Source organism: Emys orbicularis, chromosome 1 (assembly GCF_028017835.1).
Source record: "Emys orbicularis isolate rEmyOrb1 chromosome 1, rEmyOrb1.hap1, whole genome shotgun sequence".
Classification (NCBI taxonomy): Eukaryota; Metazoa; Chordata; order Testudines; family Emydidae; genus Emys; species Emys orbicularis.
The window spans coordinates 204726027-204750589 of record NC_088683.1 but is presented as its reverse complement, the minus strand read 5'-3'; the positions used below and the strand labels follow the sequence as shown (position 1 = coordinate 204750589).

General features: G+C 46.7%; 1 protein-coding gene across 1 annotated transcript in view; it reads right to left on the bottom strand.

The window, feature by feature from the left end:
* The window catches only part of TTC3 (tetratricopeptide repeat domain 3), a 166588-nt gene that overhangs the window by 135547 nt on the left and 6478 nt on the right, over window positions 1–24563 (bottom strand). The window contains exon 3 of the mRNA XM_065414830.1: window positions 7946–7991. Within this exon, the coding sequence (XP_065270902.1) occupies window positions 7946–7991 (46 nt within the window). The remainder of the gene's footprint in view (window positions 1–7945; window positions 7992–24563) is intronic.

Below are 24563 nucleotides of genomic sequence, written 5' to 3'. Positions count from 1 at the left end.
TCACAGTACAGATTAATTAATTGACGATGACCTCAATGTCACTCCAGGGAGAAATTTAAATTTCATTTTTTGTCAAGTATGCGTGTTTGTTGGAGTAGTTTACACATTTCTAAATGAGGTTTCAAAACTTGTAAGGACAGACTTACTTCTGAGGCTTTGGTTACCAGTTTAAACAAAACAAATCTGCCAACTAAAAATCATAGGTTGCAACTGACAACTCTTAACACTTTAGAATAAATCAAAAAAGCTATTTGTCATTATTTATGCTTATTCTTTGCATTTCTCTCAGATTGGAAAATATAAATGAAGGCTATTTTACATTTACTTATAAACAGTTTCACATCCAGGCTTTTAATGTTGCAGTTGTTTGGGTTTCAAACAATGCAGGGGAATATTTGTTTGAATACAGCTGCTTTAAATGAAAAGTTTAAGAATTTTGAAAACATCTATTGGCCTCAAAATCCACACTCCTTAGCATACTAACTATGCTGACCTAACCCTCAGTGTAGACACAGCTAGGTCAACAGAAAACTCCCTCAATTGACCTAGCTATTGTCACTCGGGAAGGTGTAATTCCTACAGCAACTGTAGTCTGCGTCTACACTATGGGGTTACAGCACCATTGCCATACCACTGCAGCGCCAATACTGTTGATAGGGCTTTTGTTTTAAGAAAGTGGCTGGTCAATAACACTGGTCACAGGTTCCCAAAGGGTAGAAAGCTCAAGTACTCAAAACTGAGTCAGGCCTATATGGAGATAAGCAGTTGACATATATAGAATGGTATATTCAGGTCCTGGTCTAAGATTGGAAGAATTGTGATTTGGGCAAGAGGCATAACGCCTTCATGTATTCTTTTGGGAGACCAGAAAGGGGACTGAGGTGCAGCTAACCCTGTAGCCCCAATAATGAAGTATCTGAGCACATCACAATTTTTTATGTACTTACCCTCACAACACCCCATGAGGTAGAGCAGTTATACGATAGTGAACTGAGGCACAGAAAGATTAAGTGACTTGCCCCAGGTCACACAGGAAGTCTGCAGCAAAGCAGGGAACTGAACTCCCATTTCCCAAATCCCAGACTTGCACCCTAACTACTCAACCATCTTTCCTCTCACTTATATTGCATTTGTATTACAACAGCACCTATAGAAACCCAATCAAGTTCACAACCCCATCATACTAGACTCTGGGCATGTAGAGTAAGAAAGAATCCATGATCCAAACAGCTTACAATCTAAATAGACAACAAATGGGAGAATATTATCCCTATGAAGGAACTGAGGTACCAAGGTCTTTGTGTACATGGAGAACTTTACCAGCACTATTATATCAATATAAATCCATGTGAGGACACTTGGAACAACAGTGGCCATTTTTAAACTGAAAAAAAAAAATCCACTGTTTTTCCAAATAAAAGTGTCTACATGGGGAGTTATATCAGTATACTAATACTGGTAAATTTCTCTGTATAGATGAGTCAAAAGAGATTAAGTGACATGTGTAGTTGAGAGAGCCTGAAGCATGGGGCTTGGTATGAGGCCTAAGTCCTAAGTCAGGCCCTGCTGATATAAAGCAAAGTTAGCAAGAGTCAGGCTTTGAGCAAAAGTCAGGCCCTCTTAGAAATTAGAAATAGAAATAGAAAATAGAAATTAATGGAGATATCCCATCTCCTAGAACTGGAAGGGACCTTGAAAGGTCATCGAGTCCAGCCCCCTGCCTTCACTAGCAGGACCAAGTACTGATTTTGCCCCAGATCCCCAAGTGGCCCCCTCAAGGATTGAACTCACAACCCTGGGTTTAGCAGGCCAATGCTCAAACCACTGAGCTATCCCTCCCCCCATCTTACGAAACAGATGGTTGCTTGCAGGTTCACTGTCTGATACACGAACTTGGCAAGAACAGGGCTGGCATTACAAAAATACAAACACTCCTAAGAAGTGCTAGGCACAGGATACTTGCATAAATACATTCCAGAAGGGTAGTACCAGAGCACCCTAATATCAAGTTATGGCAGGGGTCCCCAACGCAGTGCCCGCAGGCGCAATGACGCCCGCCGGGGCGTCTAAGTGCGCCCGCGTACTGGCTGGCGGACGAGCATCTGCCAAAATGCCGCCGAGAAGCATTTCGGCGGCGACGCCTCTGGATGACGTTGCTTCTCGGCAGCATTTTGGCGGCAACGCCTATTGACGTTGCCACTTGTTGGCGGCATTTTGGCAGATGCTCGTCCGCCGCCACAGTCCTCCGTGGCTCATTGTCTGGCACCCGCCAGACGAAAAAGGTTGGGGACCGCTGAGTTATGGTATAAATATACTCTGCGAAGATGATACAGTGACATACTGACAGCAGCAAAGTTTCTTTTTGCGAACAGGAGCTGCTAACAGGGAGTTTCGCAAGGGAGTTCTCCAGGTGAAGGAGGAGCTAATACAGCATCTGTGGGGTAAGTGACTGTCTGTAGTGTGTGTTTGTTTGTGTTTGGGGGTTACTTGCTGTGTGCTGAGCTTGTGTTTGTTTGTTTGGTTGTTTGAGGGACCGTGTGCTCTGGCTGGCAGTTGGAGGCAGGTTTGAAAGCTCGAAGCCTCTGGTAATTGGCTGAGCCTTAATCAGTGGGCGGGGCATTCACTCAGGCCAAGGCTTTATAAAGCCGCGCACAAGCGACCAGGGGCTGCTAACAGGGAGTTTCGCAAGGGAGTTTAGAAGGGGAGTGGGAAGGGAGTGGGAGTCCCTCGCCAGCCGTAACCCCATCCCCGTGGCCCCCCCCTAAAACCTATAAACCAAACCACATTCCAAAACTCCCTTCTGTAAACCACCCTTTCACTAACTAGGATACAATGCAGGCAGAAGCCCAGCAGCAGAGTGGGGGCTATCCAGTTTATTGCACCGACTGTTGCATGTATGATTACCTGCCCTGTGGGCGGGTGACGTATGTGTGCAGTCGGTGCAAGGAGCTCCTGGCCCTCAGAGACCATGTACGGACTTTGGAGGCCAGGGTGGCGGAACTGGAGGAGCTGAGAGAGGCAGAGAGGTATGTTGATGAGGCTTTCCGGGACACTGTAGAATTGTCCCACCTCCGCTTAGACAGCACCTGTGCTGTTAAGGAGGAAGAAGGGCCCAGGGAAGTAGAGCAGTCAATGGGAGCAGAGGGAAACTTTCCCGTAGTTGGGACCCTCCTTCCAGATGGTTCTGGGGTTGCCTCTCGCACTGAGGTTGCCTCTCCGGGGGAGGGAACTCCAGTTTCTAGGAAAAGGCAGGTGTTAGTAATGGGAGATTCGATTATTAGAAATGTAGATAGCTGGGTCTGTGATGACCGGGAGAACCGTATGGTGACTTGCCTGCCTGGTGCGAAGGTTGCGGATCTCTCGAGGCATCTAGATAGACTTATGTGTAGTGCTGGGGAGGAGCCGGTGGTCGTGGTACATGTAGGTACCAATGACATAGGGAAGAGTAGGAGAGATGTCCTGGAAGCCAAATTTAGGCTGCTAGGGAAGAGACTGAAATCCAGGACCTCTATGGTGGCATTTTCAGAAATGCTCCCAGTTCCACGCGCAGGGCCAGGTAGGCAGGCAGAGCTTCAGAGTCTCAGTGCGTGGATGAGACGATGGTGTAGAGAGGAGAGGTTCACGTTCATTAGGAACTGGGGAAACTTCTGGGATGGGAGGAGCCTATACAGGAGAGATGGGCTCCACCTAAACCAAAGTGGAACCAGACTGCTGGCACTAAACATTAAAAAGGTTGTAGAGCAGTTTTTAAACTAGGAGATGGGGGAAAGCCGACTGCTGCAGAGGAGCGTGTGGATCGGACACAGACTTCTCTTAGGGGAGAGTCTGATGATAGAGAATCTCCAGGTTATAGTCAGGAGCAGAGGACTGAAAAGTATAATGTAAGGGCCGGATCAGATGATAAACAGTCACATAAAAAAGAATCTGGCACATCAGAAAAAGGCAGGCTAATAAACAGGGACAAGATTTTAAAGTGCTTGTACACAAATGCCAGATAATAAGATGGGTGAACTAGAGTGCCTTGTGATAAAGGAGGATATAGATATAATAGGCATCACAGAAACCTGGTGGACTGAGAGCAATCAATGGGACACAATCATTCCGGGGTACAAAATATATCGGAAGGACAGAACAGGCCGTGCAGGGGGAGGAGTGGCACTATATGTTAAAGAAAGTGTAGATTCAAATGAAGTAAAAATCTTAAGCGAATCCACAGGTTCCATAGAGTCTCTATGGATAGAAATTTCATGCTCTAGTAAAAATATAACATTAGGGATCTATTATCGACCACCTGACCAGGACAGTAATAGTGATGATGAAATGCTAAGGGAAATTAGAGAGGCTATCAAAATTAAGAACCCAATAATAGTGGGGGATTTCAATTATCCCCATATTGACTGGGAACATTTCACTTCAGGACGAAATGCAGAGATAAAATTTCTCGATACTTTAAATGACTGCTTCATGGAGCAGCTGGTACGGGAACCCACAAGGGGAGAGGCGACTCTAGATTTAATCCTGAGTGGAGCGCAGGAGCTGGTCCAAGAGGTAACTATAGCGGGACCGCTTGGAAATAGTGACCATAATACAATAGCATTCAACATCCCTGTGGTGGGAAGAACACCTCAACTGCCCAACACTGTGGCCTTTAATTTCAAAAGGGGGAAACTATACAAAAATGAGGGGGTTAGTTAGACAAAAGTTAAAAGGTACAGTGACTAAAGTGAAATCCCTGCAAGTTGCGTGGGCCCTTTTTAAAGACACCATAATAGAGGCTCAACTTCAATGTATACCCCAAATTAAGAAAAACAGTAAAAGAACTAAAAAAGAGCCACCGTGGCTTAACAACCATGTAAAAGAAGCAGTGAGAGATAAAAAGACTTCCTTTAAAAAGTGGAAGTCAAATCCTAGTGAGGCAAATAGAAAGGAGCACAAACACTGCCAACTTAAGTGCAAGAGTGTAATAAGAAAAGCCAAAGAGGAGTTTGAAGAACGGCTAGCCAAAAACTCCAAAGGTAATAACAAAATGTTTTTTAAGTACATCAGAAGCAGGAAGCCTGCTAAACAATCAGTGGGGCCCCTTGACGATGAAAATACAAAAGGAGCGCTTAAAGATGATAAAGTCATTGCGGAGAAACTAAATGGATTCTTTGCTTCAGTCTTCACGGCTGAGGATGTTAGGGAGATTCCCAAACCTGAGCTGGCTTTTGTAGGTGACAAATCTGAGGAACTGTCACAGATTGAAGTATCACTAGAGGAGGTTTTGGAATTAATTGATAAACTCAACATTAACAAGTCACCGGGACCAGATGGCATTCACCCAAGAGTTCTGAAAGAACTCAAATGTGAAGTTGCGGAACTATTAACTAAGGTTTGTAACCTGTCCTTTAAATCGGCTTCGGTACCCAATGACTGGAAGTTAGCTAATGTAACGCCAATATTTTAAAAGGGCTCTAGGGGTGATCCCGGCAATTACAGACCGGTAAGTCTAACATCGGTACCGGGCAAATTAGTTGAAACAATAGTAAAGAACAAAATTGTCAGACACATAGAAAAACATAAACTCTTGAGCAATAGTCAACATGGTTTCTGTAAAGGGAAATCGTGTCTTACTAATCTATTAGAGTTCTTTGAAGGGGTCAACAAACATGTGGACAAGGGGGATCCGGTGGACATAGTGTACTTAGATTTCCAGAAAGCCTTTGACAAGGTCCCTCACCAAAGGCTCTTACGTAAATTAAGCTGTCATGGGATAAAAGGGAAGGTCCTTTCATGGATTGAGAACTGGTTAAAGGACAGGGAACAAAGGGTAGGAATTAATGGTAAATTCTCAGAATGGAGAGGGGTAACTAGTGGTGTTCCCCAAGGGTCAGTCCTAGGACCAATCCTATTCAATTTATTCATAAATGATCTGGAGAAAGGGGTAAACAGTGAGGTGGCAAAGTTTGCAGATGATACTAAACTACTCAAGATAGTTAAGACCAAAGCAGATTGTGAAGAACTTCAAAAAGATCTCACAAAACTAAGTGATTGGGCAGCAAAATGGCAAATGAAATTTAATGTGGATAAATGTAAAGTAATGCACATTGGAAAAAATAACCCCAACATGATGGGGGCTAATTTAGCTACAACGAATCAGGAAAAAGATCTTGGCGTCATCGTGGATAGTTCTCTAAAGATGTCCACGCAGTGTGCAGAGGCGGTCAAAAAAGCAAACAGGATGTTAGGAATCATTAAAAAGGGGATAGAGAATAAGACTGAGAATATATTATTGCCCTTATATAAATCCATGGTACGCCCACATCTCGAATACTGTGTACAGATGTGGTCTCCTCACCTCAAAAAAGATATTCTAGCACTAGAAAAGGTTCAGAAAAGAGCAACTAAAATGATTAAGGGTTTAGAGAGGGTCCCATATGAGGAAAGATTAAAGAGGCTAGGACTCTTCAGTTTGGAAAAGAGAAGACTAAGGGGGGACACGATAGAGGTACATAAAATCATGAGTGATGTTGAGAAAGTGGATAAGGAAAAGTTATTTACTTATTCCCATAATACAAGAACTAGGGGTCACCAAATGAAATTAATAGGCAGCAGGTTTAAAACAAATAAAAGGAAGTTCTTCTTCACGCAGCGCACAGTCAACTTGTGGAACTCCTTACCTGAGGAGGTTGTGAAGGCTAGGACTATAACAATGTTTAAAAGGGGACTGGATAAATTCATGGTGGCTAAGTCCATAAATGGCTATTAGCCAGGATGGGTAAGAATAGTGTCCCTAGCCTCTGTTCGTCAGAGGATGGAGATGGATGGCAGGAGAGAGATCACTTGATCATTGCCTGTTAGGTTCACTCCCTCTGGGGCACCTGACATTGGCCACTGTCGGTAGACAGATACTGGGCTAGATGGACCTTTGGTCTGACCCAGTACGGCCTTTCTTATGTTCTTATGACCCCTCCTAAAGATAAGGTCAGGATGACAGGGTGATGGATAGAGATGTTTTGATCGAGCCAACATGTACAAGGTAAAGGGTGGTAGCTAACCACGTCCGAGGGGCAATACATAACTTATTTATATCAGTGTATAAAAAGGGTCACAGAGGGGGTGTCTTTGTCCAGCCTATGGGGGAGTCAAAGGCCGCCGCTCACTGAGCCAAGTCCATTGTAACAGGCATACATGTTCTAGTGTAACTGTAGATGTTGATCCAGGGAACTAGGATAATAAACCTGGCCAAGCGCCTTCGCCACTGAACCAAGTCTGTGGTCTTCTAGGGAAGTTCGATAAAGTCTGCTTCCGGGCTATCTGGCCAGAGAGAATACACATGCAGTCAAAAACTGACAACACCACGCCCATGGTCACAAAATAAGTCTGGCAAATTCAGGAATTCAACTCATATCTCCCAATTCGCAGTCTAGTGCCTTAACTGCAAGACAATCCTTCCTTTCTACAGAAATGCATATTTAGTAACAGAAAAAAATGTAGCTCAAACAAACCAAGCTGCTAGATCCTGGCTCCAATGACTTCAATGGGTCTCTTCACAGTGTAAAATTAAGCCTCTGCAGGATTGCAGCCCAACACCACATAGCTGAAGCAACTCAAAGACACCTCATTAAGAAAGCAAAGTTGAACCGGACATGGAAAATTAATGCTGAATTTAAGCTTTAATTCTCAGATCATACTAAGAGGCTGCATGCACGTAATCCTAATAAAATACCCATATTATTCTTGCGAACATACGGTTCTCTGTTAGGACAAGAGTGAGAAATATTGCAGCATGAAACATACACGCTTCTGCTCAACAGGGCTCCAAAAGAATGTTCCCAGCCATCCAAGCAAAATATATGGGGGGGGGGGGGGGGAAGAGAGTGAAACAGTCCAAATGACCAAGTAAAGCAGACAAGAGAAAATACAAAGTAAAATGTTTGCTAACTTCCAACGTCAGTTTACATACCTGTTTTGCATTTGTTTGAAGAACGCTTTCTAAATTTCTCACGAACCTAAAAATAAAGAAAATTTTATTTTTTGCAGAGCAAGCAATAAAAGTCACAATGCACAAACCATAGGCAACATAATTCCTCTAAGCAATAGTGATTTAACTGGTTCTAAAGCAGTTTACGTTTATTTAACTTTGCTAAGGACTTTTTAAGGTCTGTCACCAGGGATTTGGAGCAATCAAATTTTTGAATTGCTCCGCTCCAGCTCCAGCTCCGCTCCGGAACCAATAGTGACTGTTCCGGCTCCGCTCCAGCTCCGGGCAAAAACCTGCAGCTCCACTGCTCCGGGCTCCGCTCCAAAGCCCTGTCTGTCACCACTTTTCTCACCCTTTGCTGTACTAAGATATCAAGGAATAGTAATAGTGCTAGAAAACTTTGCTTTCAAATAACAAAAGAAAAAAAACAAAACAAAAAAAACAACACACGCTCTGTGGACACAGCCACAAAGATTATTTCTGTCCTTCTACTCTGAATGAAAACATTTTTAATCCCACTGTGATGGGTTGGATCACAGAAACCCCCTTTTGGCACATCAGTTGGCAGCCCAGACTACTTCTGCCCCTGCTTTCCTGCCCTGGCAGCTTGGGACTTCAGTGCCCTGCCTGGTTTGAGCCAGACCCGCTAGCCTGCTGCAAACCCAGACCCAGGTCTGAACCATGTCCCCTAACAGCTGTAGGCTTAATTGAAAGCAGCTTAAGAAGTGTTCCTGTCTCTTAGGGTATGTCTACACTACCGGCCGGATCAGCGGGCAGTGATCGATCCAGCGGGGATCGATTTATTGCATCTAGTCTAGATGCAATAAATCGACCCCCGAGCGCTCTCCCATCGACTCCTGCAGGCAGAGTCGACAGGGGCGGCGGGGGGAGGGGGGGAGAAAGGGGGCGGCAGCAGTCGACTCACCGCAGTGAAGACACCGCTGTAAGTCGATCTAAGTACGTCGACTTCAGCTATGTTAGTCATGTAGCTGAAGTTGCGTAACTTAGATCGGTTCCCCCGCCAGCATAGACCAGGGCTAACACTCAGATGTCCAACTCCCAATGGGGTCCAAACCCCAAATAAATCTGTTTTACCCTGTATAAAGCTTATGCAGGGTAAACTCAAAATTGTTTGCCCTCTATAACACTGATAGAGAGATATGCACAGCTGTTTACCCCCCCACCCCCCGGTATACTCTGGGTTAATTAATAAGTAAAAAGTGATTAAATACAGAAAGTAGGATTTAAGTGGTTCCAAGTAATAGCAGACAGAACAAAGTGAATTACCAAGCAAAATAAAATAAAACATGCAAGCCTATGCCTAATACAGTAAGAAAACTGAATACAGGTAAGACCTCACCCTGAGGGGTGTTCCAGTAAGCTTCCTTTTACAGACTAGTCTCCTTCTAGTCTGGATCCAGCAATCACTCACACCCCCTGTAGTTACTGTCCTTTGTTCCAGTTTCTTTCAGGTATCCTTGGGAGTGGAGAGGCTCTCCCTTGAGCCAGCTGAAGACAAAATGGAGGGGTCCCCCCCAGGCTTAAATAGACTTCCTTTTGTGGGTGGAGACCCCCTCCTCTCTCCTATGCAAAGTCCAGCTCCAAGATGGAGTTTTGGAGTCACCTGGGCAAGTCACATGTCCATGCATGACTCAGTTTTTACAGGCAGCAGCCATTGCCCACATGCTATCTTGAATGTCTCCAGGAAGACTTATGTGGATTGGAGCCTTCCAAGATCCATTGTTCGTTAAGTGTTTTTTTATTAGGCACTTAATTTGCACATTCCTTTCTCGAGAAGATGACCAAATGCTATACTAAGGCTACTTAAAAATCAAGCAAGTACACAGCCAATATTCATAATTTTTAATACAAAAATGATACAAATAGGATGAATAGATTCAATAGATTATAATCTTCAGAGATATGTTACATGGCATATGTAGCATAAAACATATTCCAGTTATGTCATATATACATTCATAAGCATATTTCCATAAAGCCTTATGGGGTGCACTATCACACCCACCTTCAACACGAATGGTCTTACTATTTTCTTTGAGTAGAACTGGATGAATCTGCCTCCGGTCTGGTCTACACTACAGACCTATACTGGTATAACTAAGTCACTCAGGGATGAAAAATCCACACCCCTGAGCGACTAAGTTATACCAACTTAACCCCCTATGTAGACAGCGCTATGGGAGAAGCTCTCCCACTGACATAGCTACCGCCTCTTGGGTAGATGGTTTAACTACACCAATGGGAGAGCTCTCTTGTGTTGGCTTAAAGTCATTAAAGCACTACAGCGATGCAACTGCGCCAATGCAGCGTTTCAAGTGTAGACTTGCCCTTAGAAATCAATCAACACTACTCCTCATTTACTCCTGGGGGAATTCTGCACAGAATACTGTTTCAGATTGCTTTGCTCCCCTGCAGAAAAACAGGGGAGCAAAGAAGTCTGTGGGGAACACACACCCCTTCCCCGGCAGCCTGGGCGTATCTGCCTGCAGCAGCCAACAGAGATGTAGATCACGCCGGGGCGGGGGGAGGGAAGGGGGAGAGGGAGAGTTTGAGCATGCATGGAGAGATGTTAAGGGGGCAGGGCTGGGCACACACCTGTATGCAGATCAGCAAAAGAGACTCTGTCCCTCTCCCTCACTATTGTGGTCTCCCAGACTTGGAGGGGGTAGGGTTTTGTGAGGCAAGCTCTGTCCTGTGAAGCAGAGCAGAAATGTAACAACTAAGCAGGTAGGCATAGGCGTGCGCACGGGGTGTGCCAGGTGTGCCCAGGCACACCCTAATGCAGGGGCGGGAAAATGGCCCCACTCTCCCGACGCAGCAAGCCCGGCCGAGCACAGCAAGTGGCCGGCCCCTCCCCCGCCTTCCCCCCTCCCCTGGAGCCATGCCGCTGCGCACGCAGCACTCTGGGGGCCGGGGCTGCGCGCTCCCGCGGGCCAGTGTTTGGCTCCGCGGGGAGACAGACACGTTTCCCGCTCATCTGGAACCTTGCTGCCGCGCATGCAGCATTCTGAGGTTCGGGGCTGCCTGCCCCCGCAGGGCAGCATGTCTGGCTCTGCGTGGAGCCAAACGTGCTGCTAGGAGCCTCATGGTAAGGGGTCCGGGGCCAGGGGGGTTGGATAAGGGGTGGGGGCAGTCAGGTGACAGGGAGCAGGGTGGGTTGGATAGGGGGTGGGATCCGGGGGGGGGGTTAGGGGCAGGGAGGCTTAGATAGGGGGTGGGGTCCTGGGGGGCAATTAGGGGCAAGGGTCCCAGGAGGGAGTAGTCAGGAGACAAGGAGCGGGGGGGTTGGGGGTTCTGAGGGGGGCAGTCAGGGAGTGGGAAGTAAGAGGGAGTGGATGGGGGCAGGGCTCCCTGGGTGCACACCCTAATAAAATGTACTGTGCACGCCTATGCAGGTAGGCTGCTAATGTTCCCATTGTTGGTTAATTGTTCCCATTCTTAGTCAAGTCTCCCAGGAGCCTAAAAACACATGTAAAAGCTTAAAGGCTCCTTTACGTTGCTAGGGCAGTGAAAAGGAGCCTTATAGTAAATTACAAGTAAGGGACTCCTCAGCTAGGAAGATCTATGTGCTTTCCAGAGTGGCACAAGGGGGTTAGATTGCAGCTCAGGATCTATTTTACCTATCCATTTTTAAAAAGGCAGGACAATGATTAGCAACACTGTATGACTTTCACATGTGAAAGTCTGAGCAATTTAAAACTACATTCTACTTTACTTTAATTTTGGTGTTCTGTAATGTAATTTAAATGAAAATCCAAGATTAAAACTGGAGTACAGGGTATTGGTTACAAAGTATTTGTAACTTAACTTTTCTGTGCATTAGGAAATGCTGAACAATTATTGTGATTTTTTTCTGTATGGTAGTTTAAATAAATTACCAAAATAAGTGAAACTGATGTGATTATATTGCATTACTTTGACAAATAAAGTATGCAGAATTTTTAATTTTTTGGCACAGAATTCTCCCAGGAGTACTCATTCAGCTATTGGTCTTCACAGTCCTGCTAAACCCTATGCGTTTCAGGAAAACAGACAATCAAACCAACAGGTCCCTTTGGATCCCTGCTCCCCTTTAAGTAATCATTGAATATGGCCAAATATGGTAAATTACACAGCTTAGTCAGACAAGATTACCACTGTGTCATGATATTACAGATGTGCTACACCTCCGACCTTTATACAGTCTTTCTGGGATCATACCCTTCTCACTAGGAGGCCTGGGCCTTCACTTTTCTCAAGAGCCCCATTACTCCAAGACTGCTTCGGCAGCTCTGGATGAGGTACACCAGATGTTGTGATAGCCATGTGTAGGACCCATGGATCTTGAAAGGTGTGTTGTGGGGGGTGTTGATCATCGTAGCAGTGAATACAAGTCTACAGGGTCAACACTAAATGCCCCAACAACAACTACATAGGTGAAACCAGATAATTACTGCACACTCAGATTAACACAGGAAAATGATAAAAGACAAAAACACCACATCACTTGTGGGTGAACACATTTCACAGAGTGATCACTCTATATCTGATCTCTCAGGGCTTGGCTACAGCGCTCCTGGTGCTCCACCTCGGCGAGAGGAATAACGTCTGATGCGTCTTGGCTGAGACGCCCCAGCGTCAGTGTGAACAAGGTGTTGCATTACTGCACTCTGATTGACTTCCGGAAACATCCCATAATCCCCTTAAGTCAAGTGGCCACTCTTGTAATTGTTTTGAACTCGGCTGTAGGAATGCAGATATTCCCTTTCAAAGCTCAGTTTCTGACAGCCGGCATGCTCATCTGCTCCCAGACAAAGCAAACATTACTTAGGAATGTTGTTTGCTGTCAGTGTGTGAGAGAGAGAGAGGCGCGGGGGGAGGGGGAGTCTGAACTTACAAGACAGCATGCTGACACACTCTCAGCACCCCAAAAACCCACTCTCCTTCCCCCCACATACACACAACACACTCCCTGTCACAGTCTACCCCACCCCCCGCATTTGAAAAGCATGTTGCAGCCACTTGAACGCTGGGATAGTTGCCCATAATGCACCGCTCCCAATGCCGCTGCAAGTGCTGCAAATGGGGCCACGCCAGTGCGCTTGCAGCGGTCAGTGTGGACAGACTGCAGCGCTTTCCCTACTGCGCTCTCTGAAGGCTGGTTTAACTCAAAGCACTCTACATCTGCAAGTGTAGCCAAGCCCTCAGTTCTTATAGGAAATCTGCACAACACCTTCAAAGGTCTGTAACCTTTAGTTCAAACTTTGCTTGACAATAAAAATCATGGACTGAATAGACACACTGAATTTATGGCTCATTACAACCATCTATAACCCATTACCAACCGCAAAACAAGCTGCCTTTCCCCCTCCCTTTTCCCCCCTCCCCATGACTGGAGGGGTGTTAACAGGCCACTTCACCTTGAATGGTCCCTTGAAATGTTTTAACTACTTACACTAACCAATCTGGTCCACCTTGTATTTAGCTGTAACACTCTAAGGGCTTGACTACACTTGCAAGTTAGAGCACATTAAATCAGCCCCGGGCACCCTAACTCCTGAGGTGTTCACACTGGCAAGGCACTTAGAGTGCCTAGATGCTGCAGCTGGAGTGCTCCTGGTAATCCACCTCCACAAGACGCATAAAGCTTGCTGCGCCCTGGCTGAAACGCCCGGGTGTCAGTGTGGATGCGTTGCGTCGCATTACTGCGCTGTGATTGGCCTCCGGAAACGTCCCATAATCCCCTGAAGTCAAGTGGCCACTCTGATCATTGTTTTGAACTGGGCTGCAGGCATGTGGATATCCCCTTTCAAAGCTTCGTTTCTGACAGCAGGCATGCTTATCTGCTCCGGGACAAAAAGCAAACCATTACTGTGGAATGCTGCTGCTGAGGCAGGCATTTGTGGGGGGGGGGGGGGGGGGAAGAAAGGGTCTGCTGCTGTCTGAACTTCTAAGACAGCATGCTGACACACACTCTGCCCCCCAAAACACACAGTCTCTCCCCCCACATACACACAACACATGCTCTGTCACACTCCCCCACCTCCCCTGGAAAAGCACGCTGCAGCCACTTGCACACTGGGATAGCTACCACAATGCACTGCTTTCTGTGGTGTTACAAGAGCTGCTAATGTGGCCACGCCACTGCGGTTGCAGCTGACAGTGTAAACACACCGCAGCGTTTTCCCTGCTGCGGTCACCGAAGGCTGGTTTAACTCCCAGCACTCTACATCTGTAAGTGTAGCCAAGCCCTAAAAATGTTTCCCAGACCTGAAAAGGAGCTCTGGCCAGGTCTACACTACAAAGTTAAGTTGACTTTATGAAAATCAAAATCGGGCTTCCAAATTAAGCAAGTCAATCTTGTGTGTCCACCCAATGCTCCTTGTTTCGGCAGAGTGCATCCTCGTTAGCCGCACTTGCATCGATGCACGGAGCACTGCACTGTGGGTAGCTACCCACAGTGCAAGTAGGCAAATGGGATTTGGGGTAGGACTTGCAATGCTTCATGTAACCAAAACACTGTCACAGGTTGTAATGGGAATACGGCTTTAGCCTCTCATGATGCATTTTCCTCCCTCCCTGCCTAATATCAACGGCAAACAAACCAAGTTTTTTTTCCACACCTTTTTTCAAAAGCCTGGGTTAGCCGCATGGACACCACAGCCTGATAAGCCTGGAACCCACTCAGCTGTGCACTCTTGTTTTGAGCATTACAAACACCTTATGCTGCAGTATTTCCAGAGCCGAGACAGGACCCACCGCGTGGAACATTGCGATGTCATCCAAGCAGCCCTGCTGCAAGCCTTTGAGTGAAACAATTCACAGTTGCTGATGGCAGTCGTGCATCAACTGAACACAGCTGAGTACCGTTTCTGCTCCTGGGAAACAAGCACTGACTGGTGGGACCAGATCGTTACGCAGCTATGGGATGACAAGCAGTGGCTGCAGAACTTTGGAATGCAGAAGGCTACATTCCAGGAACTTTGTGGAGCTTTCGCCTGCCCTGAAGCACAGCAACACAGAAATGAGACCTGCTCCGAGTGTGGAGAAGCAAATGGCGATCGCTCTATGGAAGCTTGCAACGCTAGCTGGCCCTGCACCTCAGAGACATTCCGCATAGCTGTCCGCAGCTCCTGTTTCAGTTTTAGGTTACAATGCTGCAGAGATTTCAGCTCTTAGTCTTTCCTCTGCCGTATCACCTCACTCTTGGCCCTGATAATGAAAAAAGCATCCTTCACCATCTGTAATTGTGGGAAACTCTTTCTTCTCCTTTAACTCCTCAGTAAGCTTGTCCAACTCTTCTTGGAGCTGGGAGATTCCAGCCTGCTTTGCTATGTGCAGACTTTGCAGCTGATACTTTAGCAGCCTCTTTTCTTCTTTCTTCATTTCCCACTTTTAGCCTCACCTCCGAAAGCAGCTGGTCGGCCACAGGGAGACTGGCACCCGTATCCTGCCGTTGGCCAAGAAGCCTCATAGAGCTTGTCTGCACTCTTCTATTCCAGATGCAGCAGCTGCTTCAAATCCTTCTGTGTGGTGCTGTACTGTCTGTCCATAGTGTCTTTCACTTACTGTTTTGGCTGGTTGATGGCATCTGTCAGTCACATTAATTCTGTCCAACTGCCCTTTGTGAAAAGCCTCCATAGAGAGCTATAGTTCTAGCCCAGGTTCTTCCTGTTTCAGCTCCCAGGAACTTCTCCTGTCAACCAGTTTCCTCTTCCCCTTAGCTGCCTGGTGACCATCATCCTGGCACTTCTTGGATTAAAGTGCTTAAAAGGGAATGGAGTCTTACTCAGGAGAAACTTCATGTTAGCACTCAAGAGGCCCAACATGTAAAGGTGCAGCACCAGCACTTGGATGGGCAGACAATGTTTAAAAATACTCCAAGCTTTGGAAGACAGTAAACCTGAACAAGATGGAGTTTGCCTGGGACTTCTCCTGGGGCGATTTGTCACAGTGGGGTTTGTGACAAAGTGGGAATGTTCTTGATGTGTTATTTAAATGCTGAGTAGGGAGTATTAACCTGGGAAGGTTGCAGGGGAGTTTTGCTGGGACTGCCTGCACTGGGTAAGGGAGGATACCTGAGCATGTAACATGAGAACCCAGGAGGGGGGTTGGAGGCCAGGTAACACCTCTGCCCGGGAAACTGGACAAAGGACACAAAGGCTGGGGGAGGAGCCGGGGAAAGGGCAGAAAGGAGAGGGCGGAAGAGAGTTTCAGTTTTTGAAGCTGGCTGGGAAATAAAGAGGGGAGCCCCGACCAACAGGGCTGTGGCTTCCCTGGGGCCCCCAGATGGACCTAACTAAAGGGGGTCCTGTTGTCTGTATCAGCAAAACCCGTTTTGGACTGTGTTCCTGTCGTCAAAATAAACCTTCTGTTTTACTGGCTGGCTGAGAGTCATGGTAAATCGCAGGAAGCCGGGGGTGCAGGGCCTGGTCTCCCCCCCACACTCAGTGACAGGGTTTTTTTGCCTTTCATGCTTCAGATGTTGTATTTACTGCTCACAGAAGAGGCTCCAGGAAGGAAGATATTATGGATAGTGAGCAATCAGCTGTTGTGACCTGCATGGGATGTGCCACATTTGTCGGTCTTTCTCCCAGAGGATAGAAGCAACTTTGTCTGTACAAAGTGCAAGCTGGTCTCCAATTTGGAAGAGAAGGTTAAAGGACTAGAGACCCAAGTATCAACCCTGCATTGCATCAGAGAAAATTAACATTTTCTGGATAGAAGTCAGCGTTTGGTACTGCATGCACAGCATGCTGAAGAATCAGAGAGGGCACTGCAGAACGGGGAAGAAAATTGGCAGCATGTGACCTCCAGAAGAAGCAAGAGGAGAACCCATGAACCCCCAATGCTGATAGTGGTAAGAAACCGTTTTCAGGCTTGAGTGGGTCACTGCAGACTACGTGGCTCTGGGAAGAAGGATAAAGGAGTTTGAGGCACAAGTATTGTTCTCATCCATCCTCCCCGTTGAAGGAAAAGGTCCAGGTAGGGACCATCGAATTGTGGAGGTAAATGCATGGTTGCGCAGGTGGTGTCAGAGAGAGGGTTTGGATTCTTCAAGCATGGTATGTTGTTCCACGAAGAAGGATTACTAGGGAGAGATGGGATCCACCTAACAAAGAGAGGGAAGAGCATCTTTGCAGGCAGGCTTGCTAACCTAATGAGGAGGGCTTTAAAACTAGGTTCGCTGGGGGATGGAGACCTAAGCCCTGAGGTAAGTGGAGAAGTGGGATACTGGGAGGAAACACAACGAAGAGAGTGCAACAGAGGAGGCCTCCCGATTCTTACTGAGAAAGTAGGACAATCGGCTAGTTATCTTAGGCGCCTGTACACGAACGCAAAAAGCTGGTAAACAAACAGGAAGAATTGGAAGTCTTGGCACAGTCAAGGAACTATGACGTGATTGGAACAACACAGACTCAGTGAGGTAACTCACATGACTGGAGCACTGTCATGGATGGGTATAAACTGTTCAGGAAGTACAGGAGGGGGAGAAAAGATGGAGGAGTTGCACTGTATGTAAGAGAGCAGTATGACTGCTCAGAGCTCCAGTATGAAACTGGAGAAAAACCTGTTGAGAGTCTTTGGGTTAAGTTTAGAGGCAAGAGCAACAAGGGTGATGTCGTGGTGGGCATCTGCTATAGACCACCAGACGACGCTTTCTTCGGACAACTAACAGAAGTTTCCAGATCGCATGCCCTAGTTCTCATGGGGGACTTCAATCACTTTGACATCTGCTAGGACAGCAATACAGCAGTGCACAGACAATCCAGGAAGTTTTTGAAGAGTGTTGGGGACAACTTCCTGGAGCAAGTGCTGGAGGGATCAACTAGGGGCCATGCTTCTCTTGACCTGCTTCTCACAAACAAGGAAGAATCGGTAGGGGACGTAGAAGTGGGTGGCAACCTGGGCAGCAGTGACCGTGAGATGGTCTAGTTCAGGATCCTGACAAAAGAAAGAAAGGAGAGCAGCAGAATACAGACCCTGGACTTCAGAAAAGCAGACTTTGACTCCCTCAAGGAACAGATGGGCAGGATTCCCTGGGAGGCAAATATGAGGGGGAAAGGAGTCCAGCAGAACTGGCTGTATTTTAAAGAAACCTTATTGAGGGTGCCAGAACAAACCATCCTGATGTGCAGAAAGAATAGCAAATATGGCCGGCGACAAGCTTTACTTAACAGTGAAATCTGTGAGCTTAAACACAAAAAGGAAGCTTATAAGAAGTGGAAACCTGGACAGATGACTAGAGAGGAGTATAAAAATATTGCTCTAGCATGCAAGGGTGTAATCAGAAAGGCCAACGCGCAATTGGAGTTGCAGCTAGCAAGGGATGTGAAGAGTAACCAGAAGGGTTTCTACAGGTATGTTAGCAACAAGAAGGCGGGATAGGCAACCTAGTGACAGATTTGTGGGAAAAGCTGAAGTACTCAGTGCTTTTTTTGCCTCAGTCTTCACAGACAAGGTCAGCTCCCAGACTGCTGCACTGGGCAGCACAGTATGGGGAGGAGGTAAGCAGCCCTCATTGGTGAAAGAACAGGTTAAGGACTATTTAGAAAAGTTGGACATGCACAAGTCCATGGGGCCGGATCTAATGCACCCGAGAGTGCTGAGGAAGTTGGCTGATGTGATTGCAGAGCCATTGGTCACTATCTTTGAAAACTCGTGACAATCAGGTCCCGGACAATTGGAAGAAGGCAAGTATAGTGCCTATCTTTTAAAAAAAAAAAAAAAGGAGAATCCGGGGAACTACAGACCAGTCAGTCTCACCTAAGTCCCTGGAAAAATCATGGAGCAGGTCCTCGAGGAATCCATTTTGAAGCACTTGGAGGAGAGAAAGGTGATCAGGAACAGTCAACAGGGATTCACCAAGGGCAAGTCATGCCAGACCAACCTGATTGCCTTCTATGATGAGATAACTGGTTCTGTGGATATGGGGAAAGTGGTGGACGTGATATCTTGACTTTAGCAAAGCTTTTGATACGGTCTCCCACAGTATTCTTGCCAGTAAGTTTAAAAAGTATGGATTGGATGAATGGACTATAAGGTGGATAGAAAGCTGGATAGATTGTCAGGCTCAATGGGTAGTGATCAACAGCTCAATGTCTAGTTGGCAGCAGGTATCAAGCGGAGTGCCCCAGGGGTGTGTCCTGGTGTCACGTTATTGACTTAAACTGGGACCATATAGAACATGGTTGCAACCAAAGTCCTGTAATGGCACCAAATCTTGTATAAAGGGGGTCAAATGAGGTGTCTAAGGTTATGGTTTGCTGGTTATGATTATGCTATCTATATGTGTGCATCAATTTTGTAGTTGAAGTTATGAATATTGGCTCTATACTGTCTGTATTTCAAAATTATGCTATGCTTCTGGGAGACATCCCAGACAAGTTGGAGTTAGCTCTGCCTAGCCTGCTTGATGGCCCATTAAGGACCATCAGCTATACAACTGACCCATTGAAAGAAGGCAGATAAGCCTTGTAACTCAGCAAAGTATGCAGGGACCTGCCCATGTGACTGCAGACTCCATTTTGCTGTAATTTTCCACAGTAAGAACAAAGAGGTGTTCTTACACCTGGAAAAGACTATAAAAGACTGATGCCTCATCTCCATCTTGTCTTCAATCCTGCTTCATACCTCTGGAGGGACTTTGCTACAAATGGAAGCTCTACACAAAGGACTGAATCACCCATCCCAACTGGGGATGTACTCCAGAGACTTGATTTAAACCTGCAGTTTATTTCATCCCTGCTTCAAGCCTGAACCAAAAACTTCGCCATTACTGTATGTAATTGAGAGCTAGAATTGGTTAAATGGAATCATCTATATATTTTTCCTTTTATGAATAAACCTTTAGATTTTAGATTCTGAAGGATTGGCAACAGCCTGATTTGTGGATAAGATCTGATTTGTATATTGACCTGGGTCTGGGGATTGGTTCTTTGGGATCGAGAGAACCTTTTTTCTTTTACTGGGGTATTGGTTTTCATATCCATTTGTCCCCATAACAAGTGGCACTGGTGGGGATACTGGGAAACTGGAGTGTCTAAGGGAATTGCTTGTGTGACTTGTGGTTAGCCAGTGAGATGAGACAAAAGTCCTCTTTGTCTGGCTGGTTTGGTTTGCCTTAGAGGTGAAAAAACCCCAGCCTTGAGCTGTAATTGCCCTGTTTTAAGCGATTTGTCCTGAATTGGCACTCTCAGTTGGGTCCCGCCAGAACCAGCATTGTTACACCTGGGGCCAGTTTTATTCAACATCTTCATTAATGATGTAGATGATGAGATGGATTGCACCCTCAGCAAGTTCGCAGATGACACTAAATTGGGGGGAGAGGTAGATATGCTGGAGGGTAGGGATAAGGTCCAGAGTGACCTAGACAAATTGGAGGATTGGGCCAAAAGAAATCTGATGAGGTTCAACAACCTTCCTTAGGAAGGAAAAATCAGTTTCACACATACAGAATGGGAAGAGACTGTCTAGGAAGGAGTACAGCAGAAAGGGATCTAGGGGTTATAGTGGACCACAAGCTAAATATGAGTCAACAGTGTGATGCTGTTGCAAAAAAAGCAAACATGATTCTGGGATGTATTAACAGGTGTGTTGTGAGCAAGACACGAGAAGTCATTCTTCCGCTCTACTCTGCTCTGGTTAGGCCTCAGCTGGAGTATTGTGTCCAGTTCTGGGCACCGCATTTCAAAAAAGATGTGGAGAAATTGGAGAGGGTCCAGAGAAGAGCAACAAGAATGATTAAAGGTCTTGAGAACATGACCTATGAAGGAAGGCTGAAAGAATTGGGTTTGTTTAGTTTGGAAAAGAGAAGACTGAGAGGGGACATGATAGCAGTTTTTAGGTATTTAAAAGGGTGTCATAAGGAGGAGGGAGAAAACTTGTTCACCTTAGCCTCTAAGGATAGAACAAGAAGCAATGGGTTTAAACTGCAGCAAGGGAGGTCTAGGTTGGACATTAGGAAAAAGTTCCTAACTGTCAGGGTGGTTAAACACTGGAATAGATTGCCTAGGGAGGTTGTGGAATCTCCATCTCTGGAGATATTTAAGAGTAGGTTAGATAAGTGTCTATCAGGGATGGTCTAGACAGTATTTGGTCCTGCCATACGGGCAGGGGACTGGACTCGATGACCTCTCGAGGTCCCTTCCAGTCCTAGAATCTATGAATCTATCAATCTATAAAACAAGGACAAGTGCAGAGTCCTGCACTTAGGACAGAAGAATCCCATGCACTGCTACAGGCTGGGGACCGACTGGCTAAGTGGCAGTTCTGCAGAAAAGGACCTGGGGATCACAGTGGATAAGAAGCTGGATATCAGTCAACAGTGTGCCTTTGTTGCCAAGAAGGCTAACGGCATATCGGGCTGGATTAGTAGGAGCCTTGCCAGCAGATAGAGGGAAGTGATTATTCCCGTCTATTTGGAACTGGTGAGGCCATATCTGGAGTGTTGTGTCCAGTTTTGGGCCCCCCACTACAAAAAGGATGTGGACAAATTGGAGAGAGTCCAGCGGATGGCAACAAAAATGATAAGAGGGCTGGGGCACATTACTTATGCGGAGAGGCTGAGGGAACTGGGGTTCTTTAGTCCACAGAAGAGAAGAATGAGGGGGGATTTGATAGCAGTCTTCAACTACCTGAAGGGGGGTTCCAAAGAGGATGGAGCTAGGCTGTTCTCAGTGGTGGCAGATGACAAAACAAGGACAAATGGTCTCAAGTTGCAGGGGAGGGGAGGTCTAGGTTGGATATTAGGAAAAACTATTTCACTACGAGGGTGGTGAAGCACTGGAATGGGTTACCTAGGGAGGCAGTGGAATCTCCATCCTTAGACGTTTTTAAGGCCCAGCTTGACAAAGCCCTGGCTGGGATGATTTAGTTGGGGTTGGTCCTACTTTGAGCAGGGGATTGGACTAGATGACCACCTGAGGTCACTTCCAATCCTAATCTTCTATGATTCTATTATTCTTAGACTTTGAACTGCACAGCTTTTCACATGCACTATTCTCACCAGGGCCGGTGCAAGGAAGTTTCGCGCCCTAGGCAAAATTTCCACCTTGCGCCCCCACCCCACAGCCCTGCGGCAGCTCCCCGCCCCCCCCCCCCCCCCCCCGCCGCAGCAGCTCCCCACCCCGGGGAGCTGTGCGGCAGCTCCCCCCCCCCCCCAGCTCACCTCTGCTCCGCCTCCTCCCCGAGCACAGCACCCCCGCTCTAATTCTCCTCCCAGGCTTGCGGCGCCAAACGGCTGATTGGCGCTGCAAGCCTGGGAGGTGGGAGAAGTGGAGCAGCGACCATGCGCTCGGGGAGGAACACTGTAAAAAAAAAAAAAAAATTGGGGGCACTGCTTTTTGGCACCCCCAAATCTTGGCGCCCTAGGCAACCGCCTAGTTCGCCTTAATGGTAGCACCGGCCCTGACTCTCACCTCTAAAGCAGCAAGAAGAGACCTGTACTCAGACTCCTTTGCATCTGCTTTCAGCCTTGAGTAAATATTTGCTTTCCTCATCAGTCATCCTGTCTCTTGGACTCTTGACTTAAGCTACCCCATCTCTGAGCCTAAAAAAAGAGTCAGGATTTCTTGGCCTTGCGTATTGGCCACCGCTGTGAACAGTCTCTCCTGGTCAGGCAGCATCTGGTCTTTGACATCTTATTCAGGTTTACTGTCTTTCAAAGCTTTCAGTATTTTAAACAATGTCTGTCCATCTAAGTGTTGGCACTGCACTCTTACCTGTTGGGCTTCTTGAGTGCTAACACAAGGTTTCTCTTGAGTAAGGCTCCATTCCCTTTCAAACACTTTAATCCAAGACCTGACTAAATAATTTCCCTCACTACTTGCTACTAGCCCAACCTACATGTCAGATAGTTGATGGGCTTGCTTCCCTTGCTCAAATAATTTTCCCAGGAAAACCTACATTTGCATCTGCAAACTGGATAACTGCTTCACCACCTCCTTTGCATTCTTGCCCCACCTGCTCCCTGGGACTCTGGGAACTTTGGGACCTAGGCTGATCTTGCCCCCAAGCTTCCTCAGCCTGGGGCCCTTTCTTTCTTTCCCGGCAAGTGCTGGGACCATCAAGCCCTTCAAACTTCTGATGTTCTTCTGCCCTGTGGCTACAAGAAAAATCACTGTATCCCCGATAAATCAGAGTGGGGGGAGGGTGAACCCTCTGGTCAAGCTCTAGTCCTGGCTTCTATACTGTGAGTTTCCTGTTACACAACTTAATGCATCCCCATTGGGAGGTCCCCTCTGTTTACAGATCAAAGTTCTTGCCAGGCAACGTCTCTTTACATGCCCCAGTTCGCCACATTTCAAGCACATTAACCCTAGGACAATCACTCTTCTTGGCCACAAACTGTTTTGTGTCAGTCTCTTTAAGAGACATCAGGGTCTCTTGCTTCTGAGACTAGACATCCTTTGTGACCCAGCCCTTTCTGGGTGCGCCACAGTACTCTGCATCAGCCAGTAATCTCCCTTGTTACTCCAGGGGCAAACCCAACTTGCATGCCCCCTCTTGCCCACAGTACTTGCACCCCCTTAGCAGGACCATCTGACTTCTTTCCCTTCAGCGTCTGTGACAGCCTACATGGACTGCTGGGCTCCCCGCCAAGCCTGTGACAAGTGCTCCTTGAGTTGTCACTGCTGCTCCTTCTGCAGATCCAGAATATACGATATCTTTCACTCAAGATGAGTGTAAGCATCGCTCCGTGTTATCATTCCTACATGATGGGAGGGGGCCTCATACCCCACTTCTAGTACCATACCATAACAAGGGCCCTCATCCTAGAGTATCCCCTGGCAGCCCAGTGCAGCCCCACCATTGTGTCTCTGCCTCAGTTTCCCTGAGTGAAGGTTTTATGAAGTCCAATGAGATGCATATATTCAACATCACCCCTTCAGGGGCCTAGTTTATTCAACCCCAAAGGTGGAATACCACACAAACAAGTCTCCACTTCAGCATCTCTAGTAGGTAGGTGCAAGGGCTGAGCCAGCATTAGTCTGTCAACCTAGTTATGTCCCACGTCCCTTACTAGTAAGGCCTTCATGACCTGGAACCCTTTTCTAGAGTCCAGGGCCTCTTCTTACTAACTGGGGGAGGGTCTCTTCTGCTGGGTCAAGGCCAAACTGCAAAGACCTTTCCTCAGGACAACATCTAATTTCTCTTTTCCAGGGCTTCTGCCTGTTGAAGTCTTTCACGGGAGCCAGGTTTCTCTGAGCCTAATCATTCATAGTCCCTTCCTTCCAGAAACTCTCCCACTGAAGAACATTCTCCCTGGGTTTCCTTCATTGGATTCCCATCCCCTCTGGGAATTGCTTTCTTTATCACGCCCAGGTGCTTCACTGCCTAATTAAATGCCTCCCAATTACTCAGTAAGCCAGATGAACCTGAGTTGCCTCATCCACCCTAGTGCAGCCTGTCAGAGGTAAGCCAAGCCCCTGACTCCTTCTGAGGGCCAGATACACTCATATAGCTTATTCCCAAAGTGGAAGGGGAATAATCTATACTGGTATAGATCATCTTCATATAAGTATATCTGTGTTCTGATTAGGTACCATACCAGTATAATGATTTAAGTTATATATTAAAAAAAAAAAAAAAAAAAAAC